The following is a 25,043-nucleotide window of genomic DNA, read 5'->3' as shown; positions in this document are numbered from 1 at the left end:
TTTCTCAAATTTGCCAGATCATGTAATGCTAATTTTATATCTTTTATGATGAAAGTGTAAATCTATAAAATTTGCGGTGTAATGGGATAAATTTTATCTCCAGTTTATATACTTTTGGAAACATTTTAAAGATGTTTATCAATGAGATCCAAGTATTAAACTCACTGTTGTCATTTATCCCAGATGAGTGAAGCTGAGATCAACGGGCAGTTTGAATCGGTGTGTGAATCAGTCTTTAGTGAAGTTGAATCTCAGGCCATGGATGCCCTAGACCTTCCTGGTTGCTTCCGAACGAGAAGTCACAGTTATCTGAGAGCCATTCAGGCTGGTTACTCCCAAGATGATGAATGTATTCCTGCAATGACATCTTCAAACATCACCTCAACTATCAGGTCAACAACAGGTAAAGGAAAAATCTTTCTGCCTTATACAATGACATCATGATATATATCAATTGCTTCCATTAGATAAGAAAAATAACCCCATCCTACACACACACACACACACACACACACACACACACACTAATGTGAATTGTTATTCTAACAATTGATCATCATTTATTATTACATTTTCAGGAAAATTCCAGTTACTATTTTAAAAATTCTGCCATTAAAACTATATTGTTTCATGTTCTCCCATACATGATTTATTAATGAGGGATGGATTTCAAAATTGTGAAAGGGTGAATTATTTTTGGAAAATACTTACAGGATTGTCTTCTGAGAGAAATACTCAAATTATGGACATTACAATTGATAATTATACCTTAATTCTTAAGGTTTTGCAATATGTCATTAGTTTTCATAGATACTCAGAAAAGTCCAGGTATAATGATCTATACATAAACTTGGCCCTTTTATCAGTGTCCATCAGGAATAACTGTTCTTTATTCCTCAGATTTATAAAAATTATTCATAGTAAGAGATTAATCAATCCTGGATGTAAATTCACTAATATTGGTAGAGCTCTAAGGATTATATTTCAAGATGCCCTCTGGTTCTAATGGAAATTTGGAAAATTTACCACCTAAACAAAAAATAACTGCCTAATATTTTATAACCCTTCCATTATTTATGTAACACAATGAATATACATGGTTCTGAGAAATCTATAAAATAGGCCAAGGAATACAATTTTGCCATGACAAGCTTAAAGGCTAAGAAAAAGATACAAGATGAAATCATATAAAAATAAATAGATAGGTGATATAAAAACCAGAACTGGTATATTATAAGGTAATCAGATAAATTGGGGGGGATAGACTTTGAAAAAAGAAAATGAGGATAAAGCAGTATTTTAACTAGATGGTATTAAAGGTATAAAGGATGTAATGAATGAAGATGTATAATCAGAAGTTTCTAAAAGAGACCAGGAAAAGAATTGGAAAGGAATGTGCAATTGCAACGATATATCATTGAGTTTTTCTTCTAAATGAAACAATTTACAAAGATTAGTAATATTCCACAGTATAAAATGACCCACTATGGAATTCCATAGAAAAATATTTCACATTATCAAAAGTTCTACTGGTGAATTTTTTTTTAATAGCCTTTTATTTACAGGATATATACATGGGTAACTTTACAGCATTAACAATTGCCAAACCTCTTGTTCCAATTTTTCACCTCTTACCCCCCCACCCCCTCCCCTAGATGGCAGGATGACCAGTAGATGTTAAATATATTAAAATATAACTTAGATACACAATAAGTATACATGACCAAATCGTTATTTTGCTGTACAAAAAGAATCAGACTCTGAAATATTGTACAATTAGCTTGTGAAGGCAATCAAAAATGCAGGTGATACTGGGGAATTTTTTAAAATGCTTTATAAAAGAAAAAAAAAAGAAAAAGTTATGACTCCTCTTGAATTCTTCAATGTTTTCAGTTGTGGATCCTAAGAATTATTTGTGATACTGAAAGATAGATTTTTGACAACTATGACATGATTGTAACATAAAAGCTGTATATTTATATAATGTCATACTAGAAGCTGAGAAATCATAAATATTTTCCAAACAAATCTTTGGAGAAATGGGTTGAAAAGGAAAGACCAAGAGCTTTTTTCAAGGTAACATACTCTGTAGTCTATACCTATGATTTTGGTAGCTTGAAAATGACAGGGTCTTAAGTTTATGGCTTCTCAATCATAACTGCCAGTTAACCATAGCAAAGTCACCACACTTGTGTTTTCATTTGCCTTCCATAAAAGATAAATTTTTATAAAGTCATTATGCTCATGAAGCAACTTAATTACTTTGAGGTCAGTTAAAGAAAAAGTTTCCAAAAATTCATGCATTCCTACATTCAGAAAATATATATTGAATGCACTATGTGAAGAAGACAGGTACATCCAGTATTTTTATGGTCTTCAGAAGTACTTTGAAAATAAATTATTCCACAAATCCTCACAGCAATCTGTAAGGTAGGTGCTATTATTATCATCATTTTATAGATGGGAAAACTAGAAGTGAAAGATATTAAATGACTTGCCAGGAGCACACAGCCAGAAATGTCTAAGATAGGATTCAAACTCAGGTCTTCCATAATTCACTGTCCCACCTATGCAATATCTTGTAAGTTTTTTTTTTTCTTTTAATGGAATAGGGAAGTGGGGGTAAAAATTGGATTCTTTCCCCAACATTATAACCCCCCCATAATGAAAAGAGAACAGAAGCCAGGCCAGACGGAAACACTTTGAAAGCTCCATGCTGAATTTTTATGTATCTTAAAATAAAAGCAAGCTCAACATAACAGAGATTTGTAGTCATATGTATAATCCTCTCCTACTGTACACATTGTGTATGAAAATGCTCATTTTACTTGAGTATTTGTTAAGTTCAGAATAAAAATGAAAATAAATTGTTAAACAGAAACCAAAATTAAAGCAATGCAATGGGTTATTATCTGTCTCAGAAAGGTAGTTTCCAAAGAAATATTTTGAGAAATAGCAGAATAACTGAAATAAATATACTGCCAGATGGGACCACTTTGGAATACCAGACTTATGTGGATAAATACATTTTGATATATGTTTATAATCTACCAACAAGCATTTATTAAGTGTATACTATATTCAAAATACTACATAAGGGGACACAAATAAAAAACATGAAAGATTCTCTACTTAAAGCAATTTTGCATTCTAATAGAGGAGACAAGAAATACATATACAAGAATATGCAAAATGGACTTAAAGATGCAAAATATATATAAAAAAATAAAAATAAGATATAAATACAAGGCAGTTTGAAAGGAAAGGCATTAGCAGTTGGAATAAAAACAACAGCATTTGTATAATGTATAGTTTGCTAAGTGCTTTATAAATATCTCATTTCATGCTCACAACAACCTTGGAAGGCAGGTGCCATTATTAGTATCATTTTGTAGAAAAGAAAACTGAAGCAAAGGTTAAGAGACATTCAGGGGCCAAGAGTTAGTAAATACCTAAAGCTAGATTTGACCCCAGCTCTTCATAACTCCAGATTTATTGCTGTAAACATACAAAATGCTTCATGTGAAAAATAATAGTGGTTGATCTACACTTGAAGGAAGAGATGCTATGAAGTGGGAATGAAGAGAGAGTGCACTTCAGGTTAAGGAAATGGCTAGTAAAAAGACACACAAATGAGAAAAGTGCCAAGCCTAAGCTAACACAGTCAGTTTGAGAATAATATAATATCTAATAAATCTGGAATAAAATAATCAGGCTAGGGGCAGCTAGGTGACGCAGCAGATAGAGCACCAGCCCTGAAGTTAAGAGGACCTGAGTTCAAATTTGCTCTAAGACACTTAACACTTCCTAGCTGTGTGACCCTGGGCAAGTCACTTAACCCCAATTGCCTCAGCAAAAATAAATAAATAAATAAAATAAAATAATCAGGCTTGACTGTGAAACCCTTTAAAAGCTGTAAACATAAGAATTCAAATTTGATTCTAAAGATTAATAGTCATTAGACTTTAATTCTGTTTTTTGAAGTAAGAGAGTGACATGTAAAGAACCTCACTTAAAGAAAATTACTTTGCCAGCACTGTGAAGGATAGAGTGGAATGGGAAGAGATTAGAGTGGAATAGGAGAGAAATTGGGAGGCCATGAAAATAATCTAGGTGAGAGGTGAAAAGAACCTGAAGTAATGTGTATGTATAGAGAAGAAGTTGTATGTGAGAAATGTTCTGAGAGGCAGAGATTTTGAAAATAATTCAGTATGTTGGGTAAAGATGAGTTGAGTTAACACTGAAGTGGTGGACCTGACTGACTAAAAGAATGGAATAACTTACAACAAAAAATAGAGGAATTTGGAAAGAGAGTATCTTTAGGGGGAAAGACAATGAATTCTGTTTTAAACAAGTTAAATTTAAGGTGATTCTGGAACACAGAGATTTGAAATACCAGCAGACAACTAGTGACATGGGACTGAAGCTCAGGAGATAGACTGGGACTGGATATAGAAATCTGTGGGTCTTCCATATGGATGATAATACAATAAATTTATATATTATTATATAATATATAAATTTATAGGGACACAGAAAGAAAGTATAGAGGTAAAAGAGGGCTGAGGATTGAAATTTCAGGGACATTTAGGGGGCTTGATATGGATGTTAGACCAGCAGAAGAGAAAGCTAGCAAATCGCATTATTTTCTTCAAGTCATACATCCCTCTAAGCACAGTCTTTATGCTACTTCTCGTTTGCAATTTTTCATTGATAAATTGAATTAACAGTTAACTTATTATGACCATGAGAATCTACAAGTTAGAAGGAACCTCAGAAGATACCTAGTCCCAAAGAAATAATGAAAAGATTCATTAACAGTTAAGTTGAAAAAGTAGAGCAGTGAGAAAGGAACATATGAAAGTGAGAGTCCCTGTTTTGTGAAGCTTTCTCCTTAGAATATGGATTCAATATGTTTCTTTAAAAAAAAAAAAAACAAATAAAAAAGTTTAGATGTCATTACCCATGTAAGAATTGCTGCTTTCCTAGCACCTGAAAGTAGATACCCAGTCTTTTTTTGAAAAGTTCTATTAACAAAAAACATGATACTTATCAAGGGAATAGCTCTAAGTATTGGGAAGAACAAGAGTAAGAAAGAATAAAATTAGAGCAGCAAATGTTTATTTGGTGCTTTAAAGTTTTCAAAATGTATTGTCTCATTTGATCCTCTCAACAACCTTGGGAAGTAGGTACTATTATTTCCATTTTAAAGATGAGAAAACAGGACCTTACACTATTGCTTATATTTATCTAAAATCTTTTTTTTTTTTGCAATTTCTACTGATAACCCCTGTGATAAATCACAAGAAATGCAATTGTACTAATCAAGAAACTCTTAACCTGGGGTCCATAAACAACTTGAGTGGTCAATGGGTAGATTTCAAGGGACATGGTGTGAATTTATTTTTAATATTTTGATAATTATTTCAATGTAATTGGCTTATTTTATAATCCCATGTGCTTTAATAATATTACTTTGAGAAGGGATTCATAATTTCAACCAACCACTAAAGAGGAACATTATACACAAAGATTTTTTTTAAAAACTTAAGAATGCTTGCTTTAATATATAACAACCTTTCCAATATAAAAACTGCAGTCATGTATCTAATCCAATTCTATTGCTACCAATAGTACTTACTGTCAAACACCATTTAATCTTTTCTCCAACTCAATTATTTCGAATTCTTTTCAGTAGTCTTTATTTGATAAGACCTACTCTGATGCTGCAGCATGATTAATAAATCGGTAGCTCTCTATTCTCAAGGCAAGATCAATGAAACATAAACACTGGTGGGTTCTGTGTGACAAACTTCACCTTTTCCAGCTCTGTTAAATACAGAACTTTCCCTACATTATATGCAGGCCATTATAGGTTGGATGTTAGATGGCCAGCCAGTTCTTTCACTGTGGTGAATAATTTTAAAATAATTCACTGAATTTATCATTAATATGTGTACTCTCTCTTGATGCAGATCACAGTAAGTGGAAAGCTCATCCATGTATTGCTATACATTTTCTATGAAAGTTCCACTCAGAATTCTTAGGGTTTTCCTTTAGTTCTCTTGATATTCTATGAATACCTAGAAAGCATGAAGAATGAATGATGAACCTATCTCCTCTTCCATTCATACATCCCTCTAAGCACTGTCTTTATATTACTTCTCCTTTGCAATTTTTCACTGGTAAACTGAATTAACAATTAACTTATGGTGACTATGAACCTCACTTTCCATTGCCTTTGTGAGCGATCCACAATCATAGAATCATAGACTATTAGTGCATAACAATACATAAACTATTTGATATACACATTATGAACACATTAATGATTTAGAATCACTAAATACTGTATAAAATTTATTTTGTAAATATTAACAATTTGGTGTTTCATTTGTGGATTGAAATTTTATCATCTTTGGCCCAAATAAATTCCCTTATGAAGTTATTATTTTATGTTAAAGGCAGATGGTAGAGATTTAGCTGGATGTTATTCTCTCTATCCAATTGTTAAAGAGCTGAAACTTGAATAGTAGAAAGCATTTGGCAAAATGACCAAATAAAGACCAAAAATGTTTCTGTAGCCTACTGTTTCTTTCATTATGAAAAAGCTACATATTGATTAGTAGACTGCTCATTAAATGAAGTGGTTTTGAAAACATCTAACTTTCATTTCACACATGATTTCTTTCTCATCTATGAAATGATTTATTTGATAGATTTTCTTGTCTAAATGTGCAATTCCCCAGATTTTTCTAGGGAAGTAACATTATTGATACTGTAGAGAAAATGCTATAAAATTAGATTATTATGATTTTGCTATGGGTCAAGATTTTTCCCAAAATATGACAAGGCTGATTTAAGAAGTCATTAAGATAAGAGAATCAGCTTTAACCAGGGCAGAAGAAACATTTATATACATTATTATTCTAATTTCTAGAATCATTTGGCTCTCTAGAGTACTCAGAAATTCCTAGTTTTTCAGAATAGACACTTTGAAATCACATCAGGGGAAGCATTCTGTATTTCTGTACTATTATACTTAAAAAGCAATGCCATGTTTGAGAAGAATACTAGGTTAGGATTCAGAAAGAACTGATTTCAAATGCTTCCCCAAATATCTAGCAATTGAGAGTTTCTGGAGGAGTCATTTAAACTTTCTAGGCTTAAATGTCCTTTTCTATAAAATGGTAATAATAATAATAATAGCACCCCTATCAAAAGTTGTGGTAGGAGGTAATATATATAAAGCATTTGCAATATTTGTGCTGTTGATGTTGATGAAGATGATGATTACTGTAGGGGTATTAAATATGTTTTCCACCATTACAAACTTTGTTCCTATTTCATTATTTTACTACTTAATCTGTCCCAACCTTTTAATTGGAAATGTTTTTTCTCTGTATTAATCTTTTGGTAACAGAAATGTGTAATTCTGCCTTTTTTTAAAGATGCCCAATTCATCATCTGGTGTAGCCTAAGACTTTTTTTTATACAAAATTAATGTAGTTTTCCATAATGAAGGTTTTGGAGTTAGATTACCTCTGTAAGAAAAATAGCTTTCCAGACATGGGGGTTCACCAGTGAAATTCTAAGCAGTGAGGTAGCACCAATGATTAGACTTTGAATCAGGAAGAACCAAATTCAAATCCTGCCTCAAATACATATTTGCTGTGTGACCCTCACAAATCACTTAAACTCTGTCTTAGTTCCCTCATCTGTACAATGTGAACAACAATAGCACCTTCTCCATGGAGTTGTAGTGAGCATAAAAATGAGATTAGGTAGATCGACAGATAGCTGGATAGATAGATAGATAGATGATAGCACTTTGCAAACCATAAAGTATTATATAAACATAGTACTATCCAGTACTATATTATCCAGTACTAAGCATAATGCCTAGCACTTAGTAAACGGTTAATAAATGTTTACTATTGACTGACTGATGGAAAGAACTGCATTCTTTAACTATTGCTTCAATATCTGTGGAGAAATCAGTAGTGGCAGCCAATAGTTAAAGGTGATGCTGGTTATGGCTTTATTTTTTAATAGTATTTTGTTTCTCCAAATACATGCAAAGATAGTTTTCAAAATTCACCTTTGCAAATCTTATGTTCCAAATTTTTCTCCCTCTCTCCCCATTACCCCCAACCAAGATAACAAGCAATCCAATAAAGGTTAAATATGTGCAATTCTTCTAAACAAATTTTCATATGTATCATGCTGCACAATAAAAATCAAAGAAAAAACACAAGAAAGAAAACAAACAAACAAACAAACAACAAAGGTGAAAATGTTGTGACTTGCCCAACATTATACAAATAGTAAGACAAGATTCAAATTGAGGTCCTCTTATTCTCAATCTAATATTCTTTATATTCCACTAAGACATCTCTAAAATCTACTTAATAAAAGCCAAGCTTCAGTCTTGATGAAAATTTCAAACACTTAAGATCTCTCAAGGTCAGTGATAATTCAGTACAGGTCCTGATATTTTCTTCCATGGCTTGTTTGGAATTAGACATACTGCAGAGGTCATATTGATTTTCCTGCATTGCAGCATAATTCACATTGGGATTCCAGAAGTGTACAGTTGATGACATCATGCATTAGCCATCCCAGAAGAACTCTAGCCAAAAATGAATAAGCAACATTTTGCTCTCTTGGTTTTGATAGCCTGAGTGTTGTCTTTTTTTCATTGTCACTAAAAGTAGCAACTTTTCTAAGATTTTGAGTCTCATTCTTCTCAAAATTCTCTGGGAGGAAAAAAAAAAAGATGGACATGTTGAAAAGAACCTCTCCTGTTCCTTTTTTCAATACCTTGTCAGCTTTCAAGTCCTTGACTATTTAGCCCTCTCTTGGCTCTGACAACATATTAACTTCCTTGAAAGCAGACAAAAGGTGTATTTATTTGTATTTTATACTTTTTATATTCATATGTATTTTTTATTTATTTATATGTATTTTATACTGTACAAAGTTATGAAACATGAATAGAATTCTCTTTGTAACAGTGGTTTAGGTGAGGATGACATTTATTCCTTAGGGAAGTTATGAGTCATTCACATTAATTGGGCAATAGGCATTCTTCATTGCTCCATAGAAGTTTAGTTTGGTGATTGCCTATCTTCAGTGAGTGGACTTAGTTAATTAAGTAAGTACTTATGCCAGACACTGCACTATGTATAGGACCAATCTTTTAGAGGATCCATGTTAAGCATCCCAAACAATTAAATGGATGGAAAATTAGAGTTGTGATTCTCATAGACGTAAATTTCTTTGGAATTTAGGTCAAATGGCAAGAGTTATATATTTATTAAATTAGTTACTGTTAGCTTTAATAATTTTTCTATATAGAGACATGACCTCTTTAGAGTATGTCAAAATGGCAAAACCCTTGATATAAAAATATCAACCTAGTAGGAGAAGAGTCTTCAACTATTGGTTGGTATAAAGCCTTGGGGAAAAGAACAATTAGAAAGTGATTGGATAAAGGAGAATTATCGAAAAGCTGACTTGCTATGAGGGGAGGAAAGTAATGGTGAGAGCTGAAACTTCAGGAATAGTCAGATTATAAACAAGTATCCAAAGGGATACTTACTCAAGAAAGTAAAAAGGATTGCCATATGTGGAAATGTACTTCATGAATTTAAAGTAATATATTGAGGTGGGAGGAGTGTATCTTATTTCCTCTTTGGCACTCACTCTTTGTCTTCTATGGTTTATTGAAATGAATTGAACTTAATCAAATTGAAATGTCCCCCTGTCAAATGCCTCAACCACAGTGTGACTCTAAGTATGTAGTTTTTATTCGCCTCTCTCCCCAACCTGCAAGTGAATATATAAAATCTCTCAGAGTCTAGCAATACCAGTGAGTTGACCAAAAGATATAAAAGGATTGTAGATTAAGAGCCAGAAGAGACTTTAAAAGATAACACTCCAAGCTCCTCATTTTTCTCAATGAGGAAACTAAAATGGGGGTGAAGGTCACATGAACAGTAGGCAATAGAAATAGAAGCCAAACTGAAGTCTTCTGAATTCAGTCAGTTACCTCTTTACAACTCAGAGAGATGTCTGGAGAAATGATAAAAGAAGTGAATGGGTCACTCAGAAAGGCTAGAGGATCTGTCCCTTAAAGAGCAGAAGAGTTCTACAAAGAAATCATAAAGGTTAAGCCGGTAGAAGCAGGGTATGTGGGAACCAGCTCTAACTGCCTTAGCTTCTTTTTAAATTTTCAGTGTGAGCATTTAATCCTCAAGAAATCATCAAACTCTGCAAAACAGGATTTGATTTATTCTTTTGTTGATATCTAGTCTTAAGAAAATGTTAATGAGGAAAATTAAACTAAGTATATGAATATATTCTTCCACCCCTAGATCAGAAAAAAAACATTTACCAGCACATCTCTGAAGTGAAATATGTTCTCATTCCACTGATAATAGATCTGATTTCTGAGTGCTCTAAATCAACTAGATTAAGCTTAGAGGCAAGGGGCTGGGGAGAAGTAGGGATAAAGCTTTGAGACTTTTGAAAGTATCTATCTTTCATCATAAACAGAATATGGAAACCATTGGTACTTCTTTCAAAGGACTACAGCCAGAGTCATAAAACATTTAAATATTCTATCTATGAAATTTCTTGAGGCTCCTTAAATTAACCTGTTTTTTTCATAAGTGGTACTTCAGTGAAACTTACTTGGTCTAAAAGAAAAAGATGTTGGAATATAAAGGGAAAATCCTTCAGTGGCAAAATAGAAATTCTCTAAAAAGTAAAGGAACTTTTAATATCTTTTTATTTTAACAAAACCCTAAAAAGGGAATAAACCTTGAATACCTTAATTTTATCAATAATATAATGAACTTTAATGCCCAGGATATAGATCCTTGCCAGGATCCCTAGTCATTCATCTACATAAAAGCCCCAAAAGGATATTGGAGAGAAAAATAAGTTTAATGAAACTAATCATTCAAAAAAAAAACTATAATGTAGAAAGAAGGAAGAAGTCTTTGCCTCAAAAGAATTTGGTGAATAGGAGGGACAAATTTCTCTTCTCCTCCCTGGAAGTAACAAATAAAGATTTGAGGAAGTCAAAAGAAACATTCTTCTGTCTTTTCTAAACTGAGTCCATTGCACACACTTAAAAGATGTCTATAGTATTCCAGCTGAAAAGAATAATTTCCTGTTCACCAAAGCCAATGTGTGAAAATGAAAAAAGGTGCAGATACCTCCTGAAAAACAAGCCCAGGAAAACAGCAGAACCCAATGCCCCCAAAAGAATCCGGTGGCCAAAAAAATTGCTTGGTCAGAGGTCAGCAGCCTCTCAAAGGCAAAGAGACCTCTCCAATCCTATCGAGCAACCACTGTCCAGGGACTGCCCTACCCAGTCCAACAGCAGTAGAACCTAATAAACAGCCAGCACAGTCATCTAGAAATTTTCTTGATAGTACTATAATGGCCTGTTCAGTACAATACCACACCCTAGGAAAAGCAAGCCCACCTTAGTGCTAGTCTAGAAAGATCATTAAGACTACCGTTTTGGAGTTTTGTTAGTTGCCTCATCAAATGTGCTCCTTTCTTGCATATCTTGCTAAACTTGTATTTTAAATTTTTGCCTCCTTATTGCTCACTCCTCCTCCTAGATTCTGGAAGTATTTGTGGTGGAGGTTTTCTCATTTTGGAGATAAATGCTTTGTAAAACCTTTTTATTATGCCACTTAAATAAATGCCTTTTCTAAAGAACTGAACTTCCCAGTTAATTGTTAAAGATAAGCAACTAGTGGGGGCTTATGAGCTAGTACTTAGGAAGACAGTGCCCCCCCCCACACACACACACACATACACATATATTTACCTCCTAGAATCTTCAAAGTAGTAACAGCTACCCCTCTGGAGACCCATGTTATTAGTAGCAGCATGAGATGAGGAAGGGAGCCCTAAGGGTTATTATATTTGAGTAGACTAACTAGAATTATTTTTTCTAAAAAATGTTTGTTTAATGTTTATACTTCTCAACATCATGAACCAAAAGGCAGCTCAAAAAGGAACCCAAGTTTTCCATTCAAGCTACATTTTTGAAATGTTAAGACTAATTATGTTTTGTTTATAAAAATTGTATTAAAATGATTGAATGGTGTTTATTTGGTAGTGATGAGTACCATTGTTGTATATACTATATCAGCTCAAATAGTCATGCAGTTTCAGAGGATTATGAGGCAATGTATCCCTGAAGTCTTGGGAGTTAAGGAGGCTCTATTTTAATCTCATTTTTGTCATTTATGATTTGACTAATCTTGGATAAATCACTTAACCTCTCTGAGTCTGTTTCCTCATCTGTTAAAATGAAAAGGTTAACATAGTTAACATCATATTTAAGCTGATTTTCAGTAGGGATGATTTCATTTTTCTCTTTGTATCCCCAGAGTCTGACATGTAGTTGATGACTAATAAATACTCATTGAATGGATGTATACATGAGTGAATGAGTGACTTTCAACTAAATCCATAATCCTAGATTACATCATAAATTAATATGTTAACATCATATGAATAAAAACTAAGCAATTATTCTATAAATGAATTGGTCAAATTGGGCAGGATCATAATACTAATTATGGTTGGACAAAGTATACATAGTCCATCACACATATTTTCTCATTTAAAAAAAAAAAAGTGGTTATATGGTCTCATATAGGTCAAGAATCCAGTTAATTACTTAATTTTTCTTTATTTTCAAACAGTTTCAGGAATTAGGTAAAGCACCTAAGCATTTCAGAAACATAAAAATCCAGCCCTTTCTCTCTACCTTAGTAAATAAGTCTCAGCAAAATGAAAGCTTTCCTTATCAAATCAACAAATAGCTTATTCTCCATTTGAATCATAAAACCTTTTTATACTCCTTTTTCAAGGTCATGAGAATGCAAAATGTGGGGAAATTTTAAAATCATGCTAGAGACACTTACTTTTATTTGGCTATATAATCTCATTACCATACTACCATGTTATTAAGCAAGGATATTGGAACCCCATTTCTAAAATCAGTAAAAAATGTTGAAAATCTATCTTTTAGATTCACAGAATTGAATCTCTGGGCAATGGAAAGAAAACAGTTCGATTTTCTCAAAGACAAAAGTGCACCATTATTTTGAGAATTTGATTAGTCACCATCTTTATTTTGCCATGGAGGATTAGGTCTTTCCTTGTTGTGATTTTGTCTATTAGAATCAATTTGGAAATGAATGGACCAGTGCATATGTCAAGGTAATTGCATTTAAATGTATGTTTATAAATCAGGAGGTTTCAAAAAACAAAATAAAATAAAATAACATAGTAACGTGATATTGATAACCCTGACAATAATGTCTTGTGATTTCTTCTCCTTTCCGGGATTTCTAATCCCATAATTGAAAAAGCAAAATAAAAGAAAAACCTAATTTAGGAAGCTTTTGTATTAGTTGTCCTGAAAAGAATCTAATCTGGTTTTTATTTTATTCTGTGGCCCTTTTTTCAAATTAAGAATTTCTAAGACATAAATTTGAAGAGATAGTAGACAGATTTTCTATGAGTCACTGACCATTCTCTTGCCTTTCTACTTTCTAGCAGTTGACTGATTTTGGCTTTCAGGTGTGTTTGGAGATTGATTCAAGCATGACTCCTCTGAGAGGAGCCAGGAAATTTGAAGAAATATGTAGGCCATCTAAATTCTGAGGATATTCTTTCCCAATTACACTTCTAATGGCAGACTAAATCCCAAAAGCAAGGGTAACAGTCTTCTAAGGATACCCAATATAGAGGTTTTTAACTTTTTGTGTCTTGGACCACTTTAACATGATATGTGTGTAAAAACAAACAAAACCAATAAAACAAAGAAAAAAGTTTGATTTCTAAGAAAAGCATGAGAATTAGCTGTTCAGCATGACAAAGAAGAGAAGAATAGAATAAGTTAATGATAAGAAAGCATATCTTCTGAAAACCAGTTATAAAACATCAGAATAATTTATTTATGAAGATTGTAGGAACTCTAAAAATGTGAGTGAACTAGGTAGGACAATTTTTGTATGATCTGACTTTTCCTAAAACTGAAGTAGAACTCTGGATTAGATATAATTTTAGGATGTCTAAAAGCCTATTTTTCTCAGGTAAAATTATTTCACTGTACTCTACAGTTTTTAGAAATATTTTCCTTTCTTACAAGAAGTTCAAATTTGACAGCAAGAGAGTTTAAATAGGCATATGATGAACTTTCCTTATAGATCCATAATGTTCTGAAGATTGTTCCTCAATAAGAAATATTAGAATGTGCAGAAGGTATAATTGTGTGGAATAAAGAAAGAGCATCTTAAGTCAAGAATTCAATCAATCAGCAAACACTTATTATTGGGAGAAAAGGAGAAAACTCATACATATAAGTATATTCAGAATAGAAGCAAATTAAATACAAAATAATGGGAAAGGGAAAATGAAAAATGGTTCATATAACTCAAGTTGTGAAAGTCTGCCAATGAAGACCATCACCATCTAATATTTAACATTTAATAGATATGTTCTAGACACTTATGTTAGGCAAATAGAGGGTTAATGGACTTCCCAAGGTCATAAAGCCAATGAATATAGAAGTCAAGATTTTAAACAAATCTTAATTCTAGGCCCTGAATTCTATTCCCTATTCTCACACACACCCCCCACTCTCTCACATACACAAACATTTATTGTCTACTATGGGCTAGGCACTACACTAAGCACTTTACAAATATTATCATCTAATTGGTAAAATAATCTTAAAATGTTAACAGTTTCACTTTTATGGTAGCAAACTTTTTTATTTTCTGCATGATAATATAATTTCTGAAATATGGGAGTCAAACTGTATTTTTAATGTCAAATAATAAAAAGTTTTGATGATCCTGAGAACTTTAAAGAATGTTTTATTTTGCAAAATAAGAGGAACATCCTTGAATTTCTAAGAGTGATAACACCTTTTCCAAAATATTCATCATGAAATATTAAAAAGTCCATTTTCCAAAAGCACAAAACTCTCATAGAAGGAAGAGCAAGCCACAGGGAGATGAATAATATTGAAAGATATCTGATTTAGAAGACAAATGCCAGGCTTCAGAATAGGTTCCATTTTTATTCATTATTCTGGGCGGTGCTCATCTAAAGTACATTGTGAAAAATGAAAAGATGAGATGTAATCTCTTGCATTGACACCACAGGGCAAAGTGACCAAGAACACCTCTGGATGGATCTTTTATTTTTATCGCCTAATAGGAATAGAAGGGTGGGACCTAAAATCTATGCCAACCACTCAGATCAGTTAAGAAGTTATGAGTTAAAAGACACAAAATACACAACTGATTAATTTCTCTCAAGAGCCATTGATCCAATAAATACCCTGACTTATTTCTGGAAAATTAATTCTATTTCTAATCATTAAATCATTAATATATGCATCTAGGATTTAAGAGCTTTGGGACATAACTGTTTCTTTAACTTGAAGATTTAAAGTTAACTTGATAATTGGAATTTAGGACATTGGATTAAGCAAAAAACATGATTACCTTTTTATATATACTGTGATATTTTTCAAAAGATTTCTGAATTACAAATTGTTGAATATCTTCAGAACTCATTCTGTCATCTTGCTTCCAGAAAAGAATATATTTATTAGATTATAAAAGATTTTTAGGGAATGAAATTGCATGACTTCACTCTGTTTAAAGAATGTATTCCTCAAAAGCAAGGAATGTTTGGTTGATCAAGCATTGAGCTGGAATGGTAGAGTCAGCTCCACATCATTAGCTAACTCACTGGATGATCCTGAGCAAGTATCATATCTCAACCTTTCTATAATTCAGTCTTTCAGTCTTGAAAATGGAACAATACCCATTTCTTCCAGCTATAGAAGAACCCACTGAAGATAAATAGGATGAAAAATACACAAAAAATATTTTGTCTTTTTAAGAGTGAAAAAGGCATATAAGTGTAAGATAACATCAATTTCTAGTTATGACTTTCATTATGTAAATCAACTTCAAAGGTTTGAGAAGGGATAGAGAGAGCTAGAAAATATAACTTTAGATAATTGTTGACTCGTTTTGATGTAAATAAATATCAACTCAGATGTGGGAACCATTTGAAACTTCTCTCCTTGCAAATCTTATATCAGCCTTTTGTACTGACTTCCTCAAAATGATGCTCAGACCTCTTTCTTCTTCTTTTTAAGAATAACATATGAAACAGAACATAGTAATGGGAGCCAGCTGCAACAGAAACATTTTGAGCAGTTTTCTGAAAAACACTATAAATTGCCACTTAAACTACAGATCAGCTATTCAATGTTCTTATCCCAAAGCTGGGATGATGGATGATTCATTGGGTAATTTCCATGCCAGCCTTCTCTAGCAGTATGTCTTTTAACTTGGTCAGGAAAGAATATCACTTACACAGACCATACTAAGACCCTGGTGAATCTTTGTGGAAAAAAATTCTTTTCCTTCTTCACTGTTTGGAACAGATCTAAGAAGAGCAAAACAGGAATGTTTAAATATACTTCTACAGAAGTTCTAGTCTAGTCCCAGAGAGCTGGAACATTTATACTTTTCCAATTTAAATTAAATTTATTGTTTCTAATTCATTATGAGGATATCTCTAGTCTGCCTAATCTGAGAAGTAATGATATATGGGTCATTAAGTGTCTAGCTGACTGTCTACTTTTTACTAAATATGTAAAAAAGGTAATATACAAAAATGTTTTTTGGCATGTTTCCTTTTTGATCAATAACAATAGTCACATTACTATATAGCCTATATTTCCTATTGGAAAATAACTCTTCTTCCTTATCTATCTCTCCAGGATAATAAGTTTGATATTTGAGAAGGATCTTTGAATTTCTATATATAAGCCAGGAAAAAATGTGCTTTTTAAATCCTTATAAGTAGTTTTTTGCCTTGCTATTACATTAATTTTATTAAGGCAAGTTTTAATATATTAGTTTTCTAGCAAGTTAAATGTTAAGTAGAAGTGTTGATCTATTCTAAATAAAGAAAAATGTTCTGAGGTCAATGGCTGCTGAAAGAACTCTTAGAAACCAATTTTTTTACATCAGAGGAAACAATGATTCATGACTAAGATGGGTCTCCCAAAGGTCCAATCTATCAGGTGCGTTTAGTTTGCTAGCAAATACCAAATTCTATTCCATCTTTAATGCAGAATGCAAAATACATCTAGAAAGACTTCAAAACCACAAGAAAAATACATGCTTGTATCATGAAGACATATGCCAAGCAACATTTGCTTTGCAATTTACTAAAGTTCAAAGAAGTTGATTACTCAGTCACCTAACAGTAAGATAATTGTTAGGCTTTCAACATTTCCTTTTAAAACCACTCTTTTCAGGAATAATTGCACTTCAGTATGAAAGCTTTTTACATTTTAAGGCATTGAGATGTCCAAGTATTTTTAATTTGGAGAGGAAAACCTTAGATTAATTTCTAATTTATTTACTACATTTTACCATCTCACTAAAAGACAAACAAGTTTTGCAATTGGTACTGAATTTTCCAGAGTTGCTGTAAAGATAAAATGAAATATTATATGTAAAATAAAATATATTAAAATAATATTATGTAAAATACTACATAAATCCTAAAGCACTATGGAAATATGAGAATGTTTATTCTTCATGACTATTCATTTTCTTTGTTAAAAATGGACTCTGGATTTTTAGAATTTACTTTTATATTTTGATATAATCCTCTTTGATTTGGGTACTCACTGCAATCACAAAGATTCCAATTTATCCATGCTTTCCTATTTTGTGTGACTTCTGAGACTCTACTCAGAATTCTGGAGGCCTTCCTCTAGATCTCTTGATTTTTCATAAATACAGATATATAGTGATATATACAAATAGTTCACTTGTACCTCATTTTTCTTCTTCAAATGGCCTTTTTGTTCTCACTCATGCATTTGATATCATCCCTTAAGCCTCTTCTCCAGAACAATTCCTAGATTTTTTTTTTTTTTGCAAAATTGAGTCTGTCAACTTCTAAGGCCCATTATGCCATTAAAAAGTTGATTCAGTCTTTGTTTTTTCTTCTAAAAATCCAAGCTTATTGTGTAAAGTGATTAAAAAATATTGAAGATGAAAATAAGAAGTGTCTCGAACAGTGAAACAGCTGCTATCACGTTATTTTACTGTCTACAAGATGTTAAGTGCTAGTTAGACTATTATTTCTGGCTAATTAACACATCTGAATTAGATGTCTTTGGTGCTAGATAGTCCATCAAGATTTCTTCAGTCTTTGTGCTGCCCACATAATTTTTTGTTGTCTTAATACAACCATTGTGCTTTGGCTTGCAGGATTGTGATTTCAGTGTCCTAACTGATTTACATTTATGTTTGAGACTAACATTAATTACACTGTCAAAATAGGTTTTAATCTTGTATGCAATATCTTTTGCCTTCAAAGTTGGACTTCTCCAATACAGAGATATGCATTTAGATAGTCATAGGCTTGATTACTGTAATTCCTTTTATGCTGTTATCCTTCAAGACTAATTAAGGAAAGACAGTGAATTTAAGTGCTACCATTAGATCCCCTCCAAATGATGCTGCCTGATACTTAAAATACATCTTATTTTGATATTATCATTGTGTTTTATGGGATGAGATGCTATTTTTTTAAAAAAAATTTTTGGCTTGCAAATATCTTCTTGGATTGAATTCAACTTTACTCAGTTTTGGCACTTATACACTACTTATACACTTACTTTAATGTGTTCAGGGTTTAATCCAGCAGCAGATTTGAGAATACAGTCTGGTAGAGTGATGTCACTATACCTCCTGAAGTGAAATGTTCATGATTTCAAAGAAAAAACCTTCTATTACTAAGAATGGGCAACAAGTTGAAGGTACTCTCATTTGTGTCATTTACCAAATGAATGGGCTCTTCCATGTCAACTTAATTTGTTATCCATACAAAAGTTTTGGATGAAGCTTTTCTAATATATATTTAGAAAATACTTGAATGAGTTATTAATTTTAGAGAAAATTTTTAATGAAAAGGTCCTCTCCTTCTCATCTTGTCTCAGTGATATCAGCTGTCTTCATTTCTTCTCTGTTTGCATTTCTGTTACACTTACATAAACTCTAAATGTAGAAAAGCAGCTTCCCTCTCCATCAACCCATTTTCTTTAGTTCTATTGACTTACCTTTGAAAAGTACTGCTAAAATAAGATTAATTCATTTGATTCCAAATAGGTATATGTCTCTAGGAACTTGTACTTTATCCATTTGATGTGTTTACAAATATTTACAGGTTGAGGCAGGGATGGAAGGGGGAGAGGGGTCCAGCTCAGTATTATCATCTGTGTAGGTACCTAGTATGAAAAATACCTGGAAAATTGCAGATCAGCAGATCTTCTCATTAACTTCCTGGTACATCAAGAGGCTTAATGATTTGTCCAGATCACCCAAACAGTATGTGTCAGAAGCAGTACTTGAACCCAGGCCTTTTTGCCTCTGAAGCTAGCCCTTTATCCTCTAGACCTTGTAACCTTTACAAACATAGACAGAACACCTTAAATTTATTCAGTCTTCTTGGTAAGTGAGCTATTTATTTTACATGAATAATATTTCCAAATTAGCAATAGCTTGCCACTTTTTGCATTGATTTATTTAAGTGAACAATGTTCATGGAAAAATGTATTTTATACCTTATAAATCAGGGTATACTAAAGATAATCTCTCCCTTAGGGACTCTCAAGATCATAATTATGAACATTAGTTAATTGAAGATTTTGTTTTCATTATAGAGAACTATTAAAATGTATAAAGCTATTTGCTGCTATACCAAATGACCAGAGTGCTATACTTTTGCATTTTTCTAGCTACCAACTAAGTCCTCCTGCATGCAGTGATAGCTTTTTTTTTTTTTAATCATCTCTAATTTACTTTGTAGCAAAAACTGTAACTACAATATCAGAAGGAGTCATGTTTCTATTCTGAGAGGAGTTGTCTGTGTGGCCACTGCTGTATCCTTCACAGTCCTCCAGTATAACTATTGCAATCAGGACACTCCCAAATAGGTTACCATCACTGTAAGAGAATTATGCAAAAACTCCTCCATTATAAACATTTGTGATCTCTCTGCCTTTTCCTGCCATTCCAAATTTCTTTTCAGCATTTTGTGTTTTAAAATGGATTTCAATTTTCCTTTTACTATTTAGACTCTGAGTCTAAGAGCAGAATAGAAAGCATTGTTCCCTGTTGAAGGAATTAAATGCATGAACCAGCCAATAGGGAAGGGATTTGGAGAACAGGATTGTTTAATCATAAAATCAAAATTATATCCTTAGACAATACATCACTGATTTTCTCATCCTAATGAAATGTAGAATCATTTACATAATAGGCAACATAATGCTATTTGCTTGTTTTTATAGCTACCTACATGGTGGCATTCATACTTTACCTGTGTGAACTCAGGTAAATCACTTCTGTGAGTTTCAGTTTCCTCATTGGTAAAAATGAAGTGGGTGAAGTATAGGATGTCTAATGTTTCTTCCACATCCTAAATCCTATCATACCATATTTGAAAAATCAGCAGTGAATTGATATTATCCAATTTGTACATGAGATTGACAACATACTTATTAAGCTGAAAGGGAATCATTAACCCTACTTATAGCTTTTTTTTTTTATTTTGAAAAGAGTATAATTAGTTAGATCTTTTATCTTCATAGTATAAATTTAGTTTTTATTGATATTTTAATCAAAAAATATAAAATGTTTCTTGAATTTTTATCAATATTTTTCTTTGAATTTTCATCATTATCTATATCCTGTGAATCAAAAGCTTTTGATAGCCTTGATTTTCATTATTCTCCTTTCATAAGAAGGATTGTTGTATATGAGATCAAAAACTATACTTAGAATTGAACATATCTCTGGATTCAAATTTCTACCTTTGACACTTACTAGCTATGTAACCCTAGAGAAATCTTGTCTTTACTAAGCTTCAATCCCTCCATTTGTAATATGAGGACAATAATGGTACCTATTTTGCAGGGTTTTTACAGTAGGTAAGTTATAGTATTACAGTAGGTAAGCACATGTAAAAAGTAAGATGATACATGACACTGGAGACATGATAAGTTTGAGATATGTCATACATCCAGATGAAGAGGTTAGATAACATTTTTATTCAGTTTTTCAGACTAAAGATGGGAAAAATGAAGCCCAGAGAAGACAGTATTTGAGGTAAATAATGAGATAAGAAATATAAATAGGAGATGTTGTGGAAGAAAAGGAGAAGCAGTTACTGACAGAGAAATAATAAGTGATGAAATCCTGTCCATGAAAGTGGAAGAGATCAAGAACATCAAGGTCAAAACTAATCTTTTATCTTTTAACATAAGTTCTAATTCTTGGATTACTGGCATTTCTGATTTGGGTTTCTTTACCCATTATTTCCTTTGATTCCCATATAACTGGTAACAATAATGACTAGATATAAATGGTTATTTTTGAAGATTTCTAATTTTTTACTAAAGGGGAAAGAATGAGGGTTTATATAGTGCCAAGTTTGTGTCAAATACTGGGCTAAGCACTTTTTTAAAAGGTTTTCTCATTTGATCTTCACAACAAAGTAGTTATTACCATTTTACTGTAGAGGAAACTGAGGCAAAAGCTAAATAATTTGTTCAAGAAGGAATAGCTAGTAAGTGTTTGAGGATGGATTTAAATTCAAATCTTCCTGACTTTAGGCCCAGCATGCTATCGATTGTGCAACCAAGTGCCTCTGAATATACTAAGTGTCATATGATTATATTCATGGGTGATCTTCCAAAAGAACTATTAAATGAAATATACTGCTGACATTTATTCAAAAGTATAAAATTGTCTCATGAAGAATCTAAAATACATATGTACATTGCATGCTTCACACTTCTGATATATTCACCAGTTCTGTGATAAAAAAAAAAAAAAATCTGGAAAGTTTCATGATATTAAACAGATCTTGCCAATGCCTATTAATTTACTTACCAGAAGCCTTCTAGGAAGTTTGAAATACTAGGCTAGAGACCATAGCATCTCATAATATTTAGAACAGAAAAAAAAAAAAGCCTTAAACATCATAGAATCCAACATCCCCTTTTATGAACCAAGAAAATGGAGTTCTAGGAACGAAAATTTGCTTGTCCAAGATCAAGCAGAATTACAATTTGAATTGTCTTTTAATACCAAGTGTAATGCTCTCTACACCATACCATACTGCTTCATCTTACTATACTTAAAAAGGTATTTTTGGCAGTGACTAATACATCACAATTTACATTCCAAATGTCTTTTCCATTCAGTCATCTAACAGATATTAATGCTTATATATGTTGTGTTATATACAAAACACTATGATAGAGGCAGGGGTGAGATAAGGGAGAGCTAAAAACTTTAGAGAAAACTACTAGAGAAAACTCCTAGACTCAAAGTCTAGGAAGTAGAAGCTGCCATTCTCCCTTAAAATTGGTGTGATCTTTAATTGTATAAATAAGATCCTTTTCATATTCATTACTGACTTTTTCATTTGTTTTAAAAAAAAGTTTCAAAATTTCTAATGTTCTTTGGTTGCTAGATCCAATTGTCTCAGAACATACTGTAACAGTCTTCCTCAACAGCTGCAGATGCCACAGATGAATTGTTAGCATAAAGTGCTGTGTCATCTTTTTTTTCCCCTTTTCTCCATCCAGATGGTTGATCATTGTGCAAAGAAAGAGTGGTGATTAAATATCACCATTATCTGGCTAAAACTGAACAAAATTGTCACAATCCAAATTTTAGGGTCCACAATGCATTAAGCTATTCTGCACTTAGCTATGTCAGAGAAAGGGGAAGAAATGTTTTATGGAACTTTTGGAAATGTTGTAAGCTGCACAGTAATATACTGAATAATGCAGAAATGCTGAATATTTAAGAATTACAATAATATAATTCCCTCTCCTATACCTTAGCAAAAAACTCAGGAAAATATGGTCTAATATTATAATATAAGTAGGTGACTATTTGAAGGTTTTAATTCAAGTTACAGTTACTCAGTAATTACATTACTTTGGAGGCCACACTAGAGAAGCAGGTACAACAAATGAAATTTCCTCTGACCTAAGACTCTTTATTATTTGTTATATTTCAGCAATATTTTGGACCCAGGGTCACATAGCTAGGAAGTGGTAAATGTCTGAGACCAGATTTGAACTCGGATTCTCCTGACTTGAGCTCTGGTGCTCTATTCACTGTGCCACCTAGCTGTCCCTTTTGCTTTTATTTTTAAAAAACGTTTTGTAGTTATTATTTCTATAATTTTCTAAAAGTTTAATAAGTTTATAGTTTTATAGTTATTATTTTTAAAGAAGTGCAGTACCTCCTGACAGAGACATATCAGACTCAAAGGTGCAAGCTCATAAATTTTGAGGGCATGAGCAATATGGAAATTTGTTTTCTTTGATTTTTTATATAAATTTTATTTCCCTTCTTTTTTTTTTTTTTTGATGGGGGAAGATGGAAGAAAGAGAAAACATGGATTCATTGAAAAAAATAGATTTTGGAAAAAAGAAGATGAGCTTTTAATAGATATAAAAGAATAATATACTATAATTCCCCAAATCTATTCAGCATTGATCTGAACTTGCTTATTTGCATACTGTACTCCTCTTTTAGAATACAAAATCCATGACAGTTTTTGTTTTCTCTTTGAATTCCTAGCAGGCTTTATAAATGTTTTATAAATCATTACTGCTTTGGCTTGGTCAAAACTTTCACTGAAGTATTATCTATTATTTAAAGTAGAACAATGTTGTATTGGAGCCAGAGAAATGAAACTTATTTTTGGAAAAATATTCAGAATTATAGTTTTTAAAGGTAAAATTTAAGGAATTAAGGAATATATATATCATAGTAGAAAGAATATTTGATTTGGAGTTAAAGTCAGAGGACTTGGATATAAATTTCTAGTTCTGCCACTTGTGATTCATTTAACACTTGGCTTTCAGTTTCTTCATCTATAAAATAAGAATATTGGGGTAGTTGATTGCAAAGGCCGTTTCTCAGCAATGAACTCTAAGAGTTTACCTTCTAAATGACATAGATATGCTTTCTCATTCATTTATTCAACATTTACTAAATGTCTACATGGGTGATACAGATTCAAGTATCAAAGGCAATAGAAAGTTTAGAGCCTTGACCTCCTATAATGGCTTCTAGACATCTAGGCACTATCACCTGACCTGCTGATATATCCTAAGGACTCCACCCTATAGCTAGCCTCTATTATATGAGTTATATCCCCCAATTATAGCATATGCTCCTTGAGATCAGGAATTCTCTTATCTAATAGTATGCTCAAAAGTTAACATAATACTCAGAACATTTTAAGTGCTTAATAAACTTTTTTGCATTTGTTCACTCACTCAACACATGGTCCCTTATGGAGCTCAAGATTCTCTCCACTTTTAATTGTCTCAAAGTTCCCCTCCTCTTCTAAATCTTATGATACTATGTAAACAAGAAAAATCACCAAGGAGAAAAAGGATAATTATTTCTAAACATAAGAAGGAATGGGTGGTGGAGGTAGTAAAGAGCAGTTACTTGCCTCTTTTAAGGATTTTGAATGAAAGAAGATAGAGTTGTATCATTGGAAGGATTTTGGAGCAGTTGGGGGAATAACTCACATCTGTAAGACACTTTAAGGATTATAAAATAATTTCCTTACAAAACCTCTATGATAGAGATAGCAGAACTGTTATTATCCCATTTGCAGATGAGGAAATTGAAGTTCAATGTGGTTAGATGTTTAATCCTCAGTCACAAAGCTAGCATGGGGCAGAACAAAATTTTAATTTCAGATCTTTTGATTACATTTTCTATGTTCTTTCCATTAAGCTATGTCTTATGGGTCTCTGAATCCTTCATAAGAATAATGAACAGCAATGGTGTGTAGAGTTAAGGAGTGTTAAAGTGGGACAAAATGATGAAAAAAATAAGAGC

At 32.3% G+C, this 25,043-nt stretch overlaps 1 protein-coding gene across 1 annotated transcript in view; it reads left to right on the top strand.

The window, feature by feature from the left end:
• Positions 1 to 25,043, top strand: part of DLGAP2 (DLG associated protein 2) — a 733,602-nt gene that overhangs the window by 645,549 nt on the left and 63,010 nt on the right. Inside the window, exon 7 of the mRNA XM_031949182.1 lies at positions 184 to 403. Within this exon, the coding sequence (XP_031805042.1) occupies positions 184 to 403 (220 nt within the window). The remainder of the gene's footprint in view (positions 1 to 183; positions 404 to 25,043) is intronic.

The sequence above is a fragment of the Sarcophilus harrisii genome, chromosome 2 (assembly GCF_902635505.1).
Source record: "Sarcophilus harrisii chromosome 2, mSarHar1.11, whole genome shotgun sequence".
NCBI classification, from domain to species: Eukaryota; Metazoa; Chordata; class Mammalia; order Dasyuromorphia; family Dasyuridae; genus Sarcophilus; species Sarcophilus harrisii.
Note: the sequence above shows the minus strand (reverse complement) of the source record. Positions and strands in the feature narration are given on the sequence as shown.